The sequence below is a fragment of the Athene noctua genome, chromosome 8 (assembly GCF_965140245.1).
Source record: "Athene noctua chromosome 8, bAthNoc1.hap1.1, whole genome shotgun sequence".
Classification (NCBI taxonomy): domain Eukaryota; kingdom Metazoa; phylum Chordata; class Aves; order Strigiformes; family Strigidae; genus Athene; species Athene noctua.
In genome coordinates, this window is record NC_134044.1 from 3876648 (window position 1) to 3887844 (window position 11197).

The 11197-nt window shown below is 46.1% G+C and overlaps 1 protein-coding gene across 1 annotated transcript; it reads left to right on the forward strand.

Moving 5' to 3' along the window:
- The first annotated feature begins 284 nt into the window (after positions 1–284).
- On the forward strand, positions 285–10317 carry LOC141963230 (coagulation factor IX-like). Its single transcript, XM_074912375.1, has 9 exons — positions 285–768; positions 889–1008; positions 2695–2855; positions 3650–3674; positions 3806–3919; positions 5081–5215; positions 5907–6586; positions 8504–8621; positions 9540–10317. Exons 2-9 carry the CDS (start codon positions 918–920, stop codon positions 10115–10117), a joined length of 1902 nt encoding a protein of 633 aa, XP_074768476.1. The 5' UTR covers positions 285–768; positions 889–917; the 3' UTR covers positions 10118–10317.
- Positions 10318–11197: the final 880 nt, after the last annotated feature.

Genomic DNA, 11197 nt, shown 5'->3' on the forward strand with positions numbered 1-11197 from the left:
TAAGGACTTTTTTTTTTTTTTTTCTTAATGCACACGTGTATGTGTGTGCAAACACACACACAATTTTCTTCTGATTTTGGGTTTCAGATGTGTTTCATAGAATCCAGAGTGTTGTCTCTCCTCTGTCAATATTTGTGACTGGTTAATGATTAACCTTTTGACCTCATGGCTGTTCCTGGTGTACATCCAAATCTCTCTCCTGTCTTCCCCTAAAAATATAAAGAAAAAAGTGAATATAATTGCATGGTTCTGTGTAAAGTGAATGCATTCTGGATCCTCTGATTTTGGAAAAAGCGAAGAGGTATGTGTTGTCAAATCCTAGTAAATTATTTAGCCTGGGAAGGTAATATGAAGAAATACAAACTTCTGTCTTGTAACCTTTATTGCCAGGTATGTGGTGGATGGTTTCCTCGTTGGGCTTTGTGCATACGGTCTTACTTGACAAGACCGTCGGTGATTACCCAGCAGCTGCCGTCCTTAGAACCTGCTGGCTGACCTGTTCAGCGCAGCCCTCAGCCTGGGATCCTCCGTGGTTTAAACAAGGCTGTCGCTGGAACTGGCTTCTGCTCAGTTTGGGCCAGATCCACGCCTCCCGTGCTCACCGTAGCCTTTTTTTATTACACCTGTGGGCTCTGGATCAGACCCTGCACCACATCCTGGCTAGGTCAATCTCTGCATGTTGCCTTGTGAACTGTTGGGATTCCTGTTACAGTGTGCAGCATCGGCGTGGCTTGGAGAAACAGCGGACATCAGGTCAAAATGAACTGGGTAGAATTTGCTTTCTTTGTCCCTTCTCTTGTCCTCTTCCTTCCTCATCTTTTTTGTGGGCTAATTCACACTTGTTGTTTTATGTGACAATATACCAATTTAATTCTTTTCCCTCTGAAGGAAAGCAGTAGGAAGTCAGAGTATTCTGAATGCTCACTCAAATGGAGAGCAGTTCCTTACTTGTGATGTTTCTCCTACTGATGTGCTCCATCAACAGCAGCTGCCCATTTTCATATTCAGGTAGGTACTTCTGAATTACATTTTTAAGGTAATTGTTTTATTGTGGCAATATTGCCATTCAAACTGAAACTATTTCCTTTTCTGAACACAAAGTCCTGTGGGTTGAAGAAGGACTTCCTGAAATGCACAAGAAAAAAAGAAAGAATATTCATATATGTTTCCAAGAGGAATCAGCTTTTCTTAACTTCCTACTTAGACCACTATCCTGTTGAAGAGTATTCTCCTTGTGACATTGAACCCAAAATCTGGCGAATTTTCCAATTTGGGAAGTGAAAATTAGGCACTTTCAACATGTGTTCTTGGACACATGGTTTGGAAATGGCTTCAGAGAGCTTTAGAACAAGCGTGAGAATGTACAGGATCTCATGAACGTCCTTTCAGAGCAGGAAGAGCAGAAGTGGTATCTGCAAACCAGAAGGCTTTACCACAGGCACATCCTCTACCTGGGATGCCTGCTTACAATAGGTAAATCTTTTAAAGGTGACCCCAGAACTCAAGGGGTGGTGAAGGGCAGTTTCACAGATGTAAGTGAAAGATACTTTCCCTATTACCAGGCAGTAGGATCTGTCCAAAGCTTTTCCTAGCTAAGAGTTTTTGTGGGCTGTTTCTAGTTGCCTAGAAATTAAGTAATTTAATATTATTCTAGAATTTCAGTCATTGTTATAGATACCAATCCAGCAACTGCAAAGAAATGTGTGTCTTTATGGTCCACCTCCAAAACTAGGTTCTTTGTCAGAGGGTTTTGACTTGTCCAGAACACTAAACCATGACTAGGAAAACAGAGTGCTGTTAAGTGAACTGCTGTATGAATTTTAGTAGGTTTTGTCAGCATTACAACGTGAGCTTTCTTCTTACAACACTTCTCAGCAGCAGTTCTTCAATCTGTCAGATGGGGTTTGGATACAGGGCCATGCTTCTGGAGATTTAGCAAAAAGGCAAAAATCTCCATCTTCTCTACGTAGTGATGGCTCGTGGTACCAGTACATCCACGAGGGCTGAGTGAGGCCTCATTTTCCTTCAGAGCATGCGGGCTGGAAAATCCTGGGAGCGCTGTACTTCAGCTAGAGCTGCCATAGCAAAGCCTTGCTATGGAGCAGCAGGGGTATGTGGGGAGGACCTTACTGCCATAGTCCCTCTTCTGGCCACTTCTCCCTTAATTTATTGACAGTAATAGCTCTTGGATGATGGCAGATAGCTTAGCGAAGCAGCAGTGTCTGACCTTTTGTGGCTACGGTAGCTTCCTGGAAAGCACTGGGTCTCCATTGCTGAGTATCTAACAAAGCTGACGCCAAATACAAACCAAACGTCTCCTTTCAGCTTTATTTCCACATGCACACACAGCCAGGTAACTAATAATGTTGTGAATCAGGAAGGTTAGGCAGGAAAATACAGCCAGCCTCCAGAGAAGCTGCAATACTTAAGTCTTGTGGAATAAAAAATTGTTTCTGCACTAATCTCAGTAGTGGGTCTTCTGATCCCCTAAAAGAAAGCTTAAACTACTAGTGCCTTTTGTTGGAACACAGACTAATTTTGTTTTCCTTTGGGCTATTTATGTAGATTCCTGCTCCCCTTCTTTATATTGTTTACTCAACTGAAAGTGATGTGACATCAACCGATGCATGATGGTGACTGCAGTGGTGCCGGTTTGTTGTCTTCCAGTACCAACTGTTCAATTTTGTTTTCTAGTGTTTATGAGAAAAGACAAAGCACACGAGGTCCTGAGAGTCCATAAACGTGCTAACTATTTTCTAGAAGAGATTCGCCCAGGGAACTTGGAGAGAGAATGCAATGAGGAAAAGTGTTCATTTGAGGAGGCTAAGGAGATCTTCCATTCACAGGAGAAAACGGTGAGAAATGTTGGGAAAAACAGAGGAAGGTTAACAGTAAGGAATGGTTTGCCAGGCACCCGCATGGCTCTGGCAGGTGTGTGCCTGTGGATCGGCAGCTCGGTAGCGGGGAGGGGTCGCTCAAGGCACCCCTGAGATCTCACTTTCTAAGCGAGTGCTCAGTTTGTTGTGTAAGCATTAAACACGATTCCTTAAAAGCATCCCAAACCAATTTCTGTGAGAGCCTCAATCCAGCAACATGCTTCTGACATTCTCAGAGGCTACTTGCTTCATCAGACCCCTCCAAATCCCGAGGAGAGCCTCGCTCCCAGGCCCCGATTTCTGTTGGGACCTGCAGATATAAAGAGAGCTGCCCGATTTCTGTTGTGTCTGTGCTTAGCTGATGCCTTCCTTAGCAGGTGGTGCAGCGAGCGCAGCAGAAATGGCTCTTCCGAGTGAAGCAGCTGGTGCCGAGGGCCTCGCATGGCCACACTGTGGGGAGGAGCAGGGTGTCACTTCTCACTCCCAGCCTGCAGCCACAGACCTTTCACTGGTTAGAGCATTTACAGATCTCAGCTTTCAGTTTAAGCTTCATCCCAGTACAATTCAGTTTATGCGCTCTGTGGCTGGTCCACGATGCAAACCGAAAGTGAGCTGCATGGTGGTGATCAGGAGATCTGCTTTGAGAATGTATTTCACAGTTCTAATCAAAGTGTTAATTTACATGAATCCTAAAAAAATGGTTTTTAAAATTATACCTTCAGTAACCAGTATGACCACTTACTGTTTTCTTCATTTGTGATTTCTTCTTGCAGATGGAGTTTTGGTTCAATTACAAAAGTAGGTAAAAAACGGAATTTTTAAAAAATCAATTTCTTGTGTCCCTTCTGGGTACAAAGAATTATGTGGCAGTTTAAAGCCAGGCTTCTCTTAATTCCTGGAATGACACTATGCCTTGTTTCTTTTCTTAGATTTAAATCCATGTAGTACAAATCCCTGTAACAATGGCGGAGTCTGCAAAATAAGACACTACAATTACTTTTGCATCTGCCCCCCAAAATTTGGAGGAGACAACTGTGAAAAAGGTGAGACAGGAACAGATACACTGACATCTATTGGGAAGGAAGGATCAAAGCTGAAGTTTGCTCCTTGGATACTTGAGCTGAACCTTTGCACAGGCTCCTCACTGAGGTTATCAGTGGTGACTTTATCTGGCTGGTAGACAGACTGTTTGTTGAAGATTCATACATTCGTTAGAACAGTGTTTTCTTATATGACACGTTGGAAGGGAATGACATTGTGACAGCAGCTGTAGCTACTTCTAGCTCTGCTGTGTGGAAGAGGGTGGCACCTCCTCCTCCCATGGAGCAGTTCCGGGCTTTTCACTCCTCTGTGCAAGGCCCGAGGAAGGCATGTGGCCACCTCCCCTGTTTCCCCAGGAAAAGGCAGGGATTTGCCTCTTTTTATCACTGCTCTGGTACCTCCTGCCACAGATGCCTGCACTGGAGATCATTCATGGTGACACCCTATTCTCTTTTTAATTTTAGTGAGTAAAAGCATCAAACAAATTAGCTAAAGCTTAGTGTAAACCAAGAAAATTTTGTATTTATGTTGTAATATATGGATGATGAAAAAATGAAGTAGAAAAGCTGCCTCTTAGCAGATTTTTAGTCCTCTAAAATACTGTATCTGGTTTGCAAAAGACTGACGCATGAAATTACAGCAAAAGCCAAACTGACACGCAAACTGAGTCATACGTAATTTTTTTTCACTCCCAAGTGCTTTTTACAGTCGTTTTTTTTAAAAAAATAATGACATATTAAAACCTCAGTTGAATTCTTGCAGACTTGGCCCCCGCCAGCATGTCTAGTACTTTAAATCTGTCATGATATAAAAGATGTGCAGATGGATCCAAAATGGATGTATTTAGGAGTGTTTGCCCTTCCAGGTGTTTTCTTGCCCCTGCTCTACAGGCAGAAAGGCCTGGAGCCCAGCTGTGGCCTCCCAACATGGCTGGCAAGTAAGAAAATGGTAGAAACAAGAGAATAAGGCAGTGTGTTTGGTTTGCTATGAATCAGACTGGGTTTCTGGAACTGTGGGAGGTACTTCCTTCTGTTTCCCTGCGAGATTCCAGCAGATTTTTTTTCCTACTTTCTTTCACATAATAACTGTGCTAGAGGCTGTGCCCTGCTCAGGGGTCCACGTGCAGCAATAAGCAAGTGAATGCCTGTGTGTTTCCATCGCAGAGAAGCTTGAATGCTGGTATAAGAACGGTGGGTGCTGGCACTACTGCAGGGACAGCAGCAGCGCCTTTCACGTGGTGTGTTCCTGCGCAAAGGATTACACCCTGCACCAGGACGGGAAGAGATGTGTGTCCGCAGGTAAAGCGTGGGCTGCTCCGAGTTACGACAGGTGAAGAGCGGATTTGCAGGCACCGTCCTTTCCTCTTCACTAGTTGCAGAAGAGCTACACACGCTGTAGCTACTGCAGCTTGCACTTAGTGCATGGAAAAGACCTGTCTTATTTATAATGTTGTATTTATTTATTTTAAATGTTCTCAGTCAATGTCTCTCTAATCCAGAGAGCATGTGCCGGGTGAAGGAGCAGCAGGACAGTCTGGGGCGGGGCTGCTCCTTCCAACAGCAGCACAGACTTAGAGCAACTTAACTGAGTTATGAAGCTAAAACTGCAGTGTTGGGAGGCGACGGGACAGGACAGGGAGCTTTAAACTTTGTGTTAAGGTGTCCTGTCACATGGGGACCGCTGGGTTTGGATTCTGCCCTGAAGAGAGCCCCCAGCAGGCTACTCCTGGAGTAGCCCGCCGTGGCTGACGCCTGTGGGTGGGAAGAGGCACAGCCATGTGCTGGTTCTTGGTAACTACCCCCACACACCTTGGTCCGATGATGGTGGGGCTGGGTGGTGAAAGTGGAGTTTGACATCGAGTTATTCCAGGGCTCTTACAGGGGGGTTGAAGCCCATTCTTGGACAGGAAAAGCTCTGCTTTTGTGTTGGAATTTGACATGACACCATGCACCCTGAACTCAAATCCTTATCTCTCTTTCCTCCTTCCAGCACCGTTTCCATGTGGCCTGACTAAAGCCAGGCAGGCTCTGGAGCAGAAAACGCTCCCGAGGGGACAGCATGAGCACAGGGATGACTTGGCCAAGCGAAATGAGAGCACGGAGAGACCAGTGAGGCAAATGGAGCTGGAACTAAGTGCTACTGGGGGAAATGAGACCTTAAAGGATGCCTTTGGGCAGAGCCCACGCAGGGAGGCTGGTGCTGGGCGAGTGGAGGTGGCGGGTGGTGCCTCCAGCTGGGACAGGACACTGGCGGCCTCTCTGCCCCAGGAGCTGCCGGGGGATGGTGCTGCTGGGCAGGAGGCAGGTGGTGGCCCCCAGCACGAGGCAGGGCAGGGGACCACCGGGCCGGGCCAGCCCGGGAGCCACCCGGCTGCGTGGAGCAAGCCGAGGCAGAGCCCTGCGTGGCAGCATGAGAGCACGGCGCCTGCTGCCAGGGAGGAGGACGCGGTGGAAAATGCTGCTGGGCAGAACCAAAGCGAGGAGAGCACTGGGCAGAACCAACCTGGGGCCAGTCAGACCCTGCACGATGGGCGTAATGGCAGCAGCGCCTGGGGAAATGCTTCAGACACGCCTCAGCTGGTCCCACTAAAGGTCAGCTCCACTTTAGAGCACAGTGACTCCAGGATAACCGGAGGAACTCTGTGTCACCGTGGACATTGCCCCTGGCAGGTAATATACTCTTCTAGTCTGGCCATAAATACCACACCTGTTTGCTTGCTTTAGCATCACTGGTTCTGTCTGGAGCAGAGTTCATCAAGCCATTATAAAAGGTTGTTTCAGGTTTAGAGCAATCCAGCCACAGGTATTCCACAAACTTCTACAGGTCTTTTTGATGTGGTGTATCTTAGTTGCCTTATTTATCATTCTTCCCTCTATCCTAGATACGTGCACTTTTGTGATCTCAGCGTAACGCTTCCTCTCTTAACTACATCGATCAGATCTCCCCCTGCTCTGTAATTCAGGTTCTTTGTTCCTAAATGTTCTTGGTGAAAAGTTGTGCTTCTGACTCCTGTTGGAAGAACAGCTGGTGGTATTTTTCACAAAAATTTTTCTATGACCAGATGAGATTCTTCATTAGAAAGCTGAGCATCTCCTACTTCTTACAGTAGGGAAGATAAAACTGAGAGGGATTAAATGTGAAGGCAACTGGCATGTGGCAAGTAGGGGAATCTCCCTGAAGTGTTTCTTTTATTTCCACTATCTTGTTTTTTAAATCTTGGTTTGGGGATTTTCTTGTGTGTGTCAATGTCCTCATGTTACTAATTTTCACTTATTTATACTGTCTCCATTTCATCAGTGTTCTGTTATTGTCAGTCTATTTTACTGCTGTCACACAAAAAGATCTTCCCCTTCCACACATCAGGAGATATTTTACAGGTGGAAAAGCAGGCTGAACCTGGACCCTGCAGACACTGCACACTTTTGCAAGCTGAAATGTCACTACCAGTACCTTGTCTGGGCTTCTGCCACCTCACACACTTCTAGGAGGACCACCAGCTGCTTTCCTTCTGATAAGCGAGACCTGGTTTTGGGTTGCAAGAAGGAAACATAGTCCCAATGCTGCCTGTTACACTTTCTTCTTGAAATACCATCCCCAAAGTTTTAAATTTTCATTCCATTAGGCAATTTATAATTGAATCATATTTTATGTTTTTTTTTTTTAAAAAAAAAAAAGGTTTTGTAAACCCTTTCATTCTAGTTCTTCATAACTTAAGACAGAATTTTCATGTAATTTTTCTTTGATACTTTTCTATGTTCTAGCACTACTGAACTGAACACTAAAAGCATCAATAGTACATAGAATGAAGTCAAAAGGTTTTATGTAAAAACATGATGTTACTCCAGGAACTAGACCAAAGTAAGGGGTCAGACTGTGTTGCAGCTTTTTCCACTATTTGATTATTAACTTCACTGAAACTGCAGAGTACCAAAATTTCAGCTTTTCTTTCAGTTTAACACATGAAATAACAGGTTCAGGGAGAAGTTTAATTGAAGACATGTCGAGGCAGTAACAAAGCTTGTAATTCTGAAAAGACAAACATCTAACGCCAAGCAGTGTGCTTTTACTTCACTTACTCTCTAGATCATTCCAAATTTTATTACCAATAAAAGGAAAAACAAGTTTCTGAATCTCCACTCTTGCACTTTCACTTGACAACTGGGAAAGTGAAAAACTTCTCTATCCCTTGGTCATGTAGACAAACACTACACTCTTCTTTTTTACCCTGAGTACCAATGTGTAACACACCTTGTGTTACTGTTCACCCCCACCCCCAGAAAATTTCAAGCCACGTGAAAAAATCACCATCATGCTTTGGTTTCCTTAGGAGAATGCCAGTCACTGTAGCTCTAATCCCACTTGATTTTGCCAAGCCGAGCTCATCATACCATTCTGCTCCCTTGTCACAGACGTGCAGTCATTTTATTACTATCTTAACATTGTCATCTTGGCTTGGTGCGCTGTAGTTGTTATTGCCAGAAGTGTTATTTTCAGGATACAGAGCCTGCAACCCACCCGAGAGAGGGGCAGTGGCACAGGAATCAAACACAGCCCTGGTGCCACCTTCGTCCTCCTTTTTCATGCAGGTTTTGATCCGGAACAGTAATGATGTTGGCTTTTGTGGAGGGAGTTTAATCAGCAGTCGCTGGGTGGTCACCGCTGCCCACTGCCTCGACCTCGTCCGGCCGCACCACGTGACCGTCGGTGAGTATGTCTGGGTGAGCAGGTCTGGGTGAGCAGGGGTCAGCGCTCCCCTAACACACACGTCGCGCTGTACGTGAATGCAGGGCGGTATGTGGCTGAGGAACAGACACACGCATCCAGCCTCCCTCAGTTACAGAATGCTTCCTTTTCTTGGCAAGTGCCAGGGGGCTCCAGCTGGTCCCTTCTGTTTTCATGGCAAACCTGGGAGTGCAAGGCCTGGGTTTATCTCCTCTTGTCACACCTTCTGGCAAACTCCTTGTGCGCGGAGACTGAGCACAGCTTGGGGTACACCGCAGAAGGACTCCTGTAGGTGATGGTCTGCTCTCAAGTCAGTTTTGTTTTTTTAATGGGCCCCAAGATTAGTCTCTTGCTGTGGTGCCTGCTTTTCAGCGCCTGCAATCTCTCCCTTGTAACGTGCTACAGCACTGATTACAACAGCAGGAACTGGAACCCGGTGCAGCAGGAATGCTGCAATAAACAGTCTTATGCTTGGAACCCCCAGAAGAGAGACATGCAAGAGGAGCAACCATAACACAGCACTGCATAACTGACAGGAAACGACTCCTCAGCCTCGTCCAGGGCTGCATCTTAATGCTCATGTCATGTTCTTGAGGGGGTGGGAAGATAAAGGCCCATTCAAAATACAGTGCTTGCTAAGAAGCAGTGGCAGTGCTTACGGTAAAAATCCCTACCCCAGAAGCCATAACCTCTGCAAGTATCCATTCAGCCAGTCAACAACTTTCATTTGCTGTTAAAGGGCAAACGGGTAAAGCTGCAGCATAAGGAATGACTGCTGCAGAGTATGATGTGTTTTGGCCCATGCCCCCCCCGTCAGAGCATTAATCCCCTGTCATTCCTGTTCCTCCAGCCTCCTGCCTGCCAGAGTTTGCTTAACGTTTTAACTTGTTGTGAATACAGGAGACTTTGACAAATACCAGAGAGAATTCAAAGAACAGAAGATCGGTGTGGAACGAACCTGGACACATCCCCATTATGATTCAAATATCTACAACAGTGACATCGCCCTGTTGTACCTGAGCAGCGCTGTTGTTTTTAACGAGTACGCCGCTCCCGTCTGCCTGCCCAGCCCCAGCCTGGCGGCCCTGCTCTCTGCCGAGGGGCGGGCGGGCACGGTGAGCGGCTGGGGAGCCACGCACACCCGGGGCTCCACACTGCGCTTCCTCATGAAGGTCCAGGTGCCCATCGTGAGCACGGAGACCTGCCAGCGCTCCACAGCCAGGCTCCTCACCGACAACATGTTCTGTGCGGGCTACGGCACCGAGGCTGCCGACGCCTGCAAAGGGGACAGCGGGGGGCCCTTCACAGTGTCCTACCACAACACTTGGTTTCTCCTGGGGATTGTGAGCTGGGGCGAGGGCTGCGCTGAGAAAGGGAAATACGGCGTATATACAAGAGTAGCCAACTACATCCCCTGGATTAAAGAAATCGTTGAAAACGTAACAGATTCAGAAGAGTTCTCCATTAGCTTCTCTTAACTTCCTTAAAGGCAGGGACAATTCTATTATTAGTGTTTCAGTCTAAGACACTGCAGTTCCTGTCCTTAATGATGTAAAAATCAATCTTCAAAGAAATTCTAAGTATCCGTTTACCATAAATAGTAAAATTGTTCATGCAAGTATTACCAAGTAAAAGAATTGTGAATAATAAAGAACTACTCTGCAAATAACAAAGGAGACAATGCCAACTTTTCTTAATGTAAATTATCAGAAAGGGTTTTTGGTGTGGAGGAAGAAAAAGCTTTCCATTTCTCGAGCCTACATGCATAACATGAGAGCAGGCATTAATCTGCTGTGTGAATGACCTGGTAGTGGTCTCTGGCCTCTAGTTGAGACATGGTGCTGAACACAGCAGTAGGGACTGGTGAAGTTTTGTCACCGAGTACAACTGTTGCCTCAAGTACAATTCTGTTCACTAAAATGCAAATGTTTTCTAATACAAAACCACCATCTGTATGGAATCGTGTATTACCAACAGCACTGGATACACTGCCTGAGAGGGAATCCACATGGCTGCAGCTGGAGGAACACAGGGATCGTACAGCAGAACTCCAAGAAATGCATTATTTACTGGGGGGCTCTGGGGGCTGTGAGGAAACGCTGTCTCCTGTGCCTCAGCAGGCAGCCCTGCTGGCAGCACAGCTCAGCTCCAGCAGCCAGCCAGGAAAGGCAGAGAGGTGGGCAAGAGGCCCCCCCATCTGCCTGGGCAGAGTTCCACTCACCTGGAACTACAAAACATGGAATAGCACAAGTATCAAACAGAACTATTTCTCACGCTTCTTATTCCAAGAATAAAAAGCCCTTTATTCTGAAGACACCCCCACCGCCTCATGAATGTAATTTACCTCTCCCAGTATTTGATGAAAACCCATGTGTGAATACAGGTGGTGGGGGAAAAAAAAAAAGTGTACAACCACAGCAAGAAACAACTTCTCTGCTGCCCTAAAACAAAAGGAAGCTTGATCATGTGCACTGAGCCCTCCCTCCAAGAGGCCGATTTCCCCACACAGCCTAAGATGCTTCACATACTTAAAAAGTGCTTGATGCCAAACAGGCAGG

Excerpts from the sequence above, each read along its gene's own strand:
- LOC141963230 (XM_074912375.1), top strand. The coding sequence starts at position 918 with ATGCTCACTCAAATGGAGAGCAGTTCCTTACTTGTGATGTTTCTCCTA. Across the intron at positions 1,009-2,694 it reads CTGCCCATTTTCATATTCAG|TGTTTATGAGAAAAGACAAA; the intron begins GTAGGTACTTCT and ends TTTGTTTTCTAG. Across the intron at positions 6,587-8,503 it reads GTGGACATTGCCCCTGGCAG|GTTTTGATCCGGAACAGTAA; the intron begins GTAATATACTCT and ends TTTTTCATGCAG.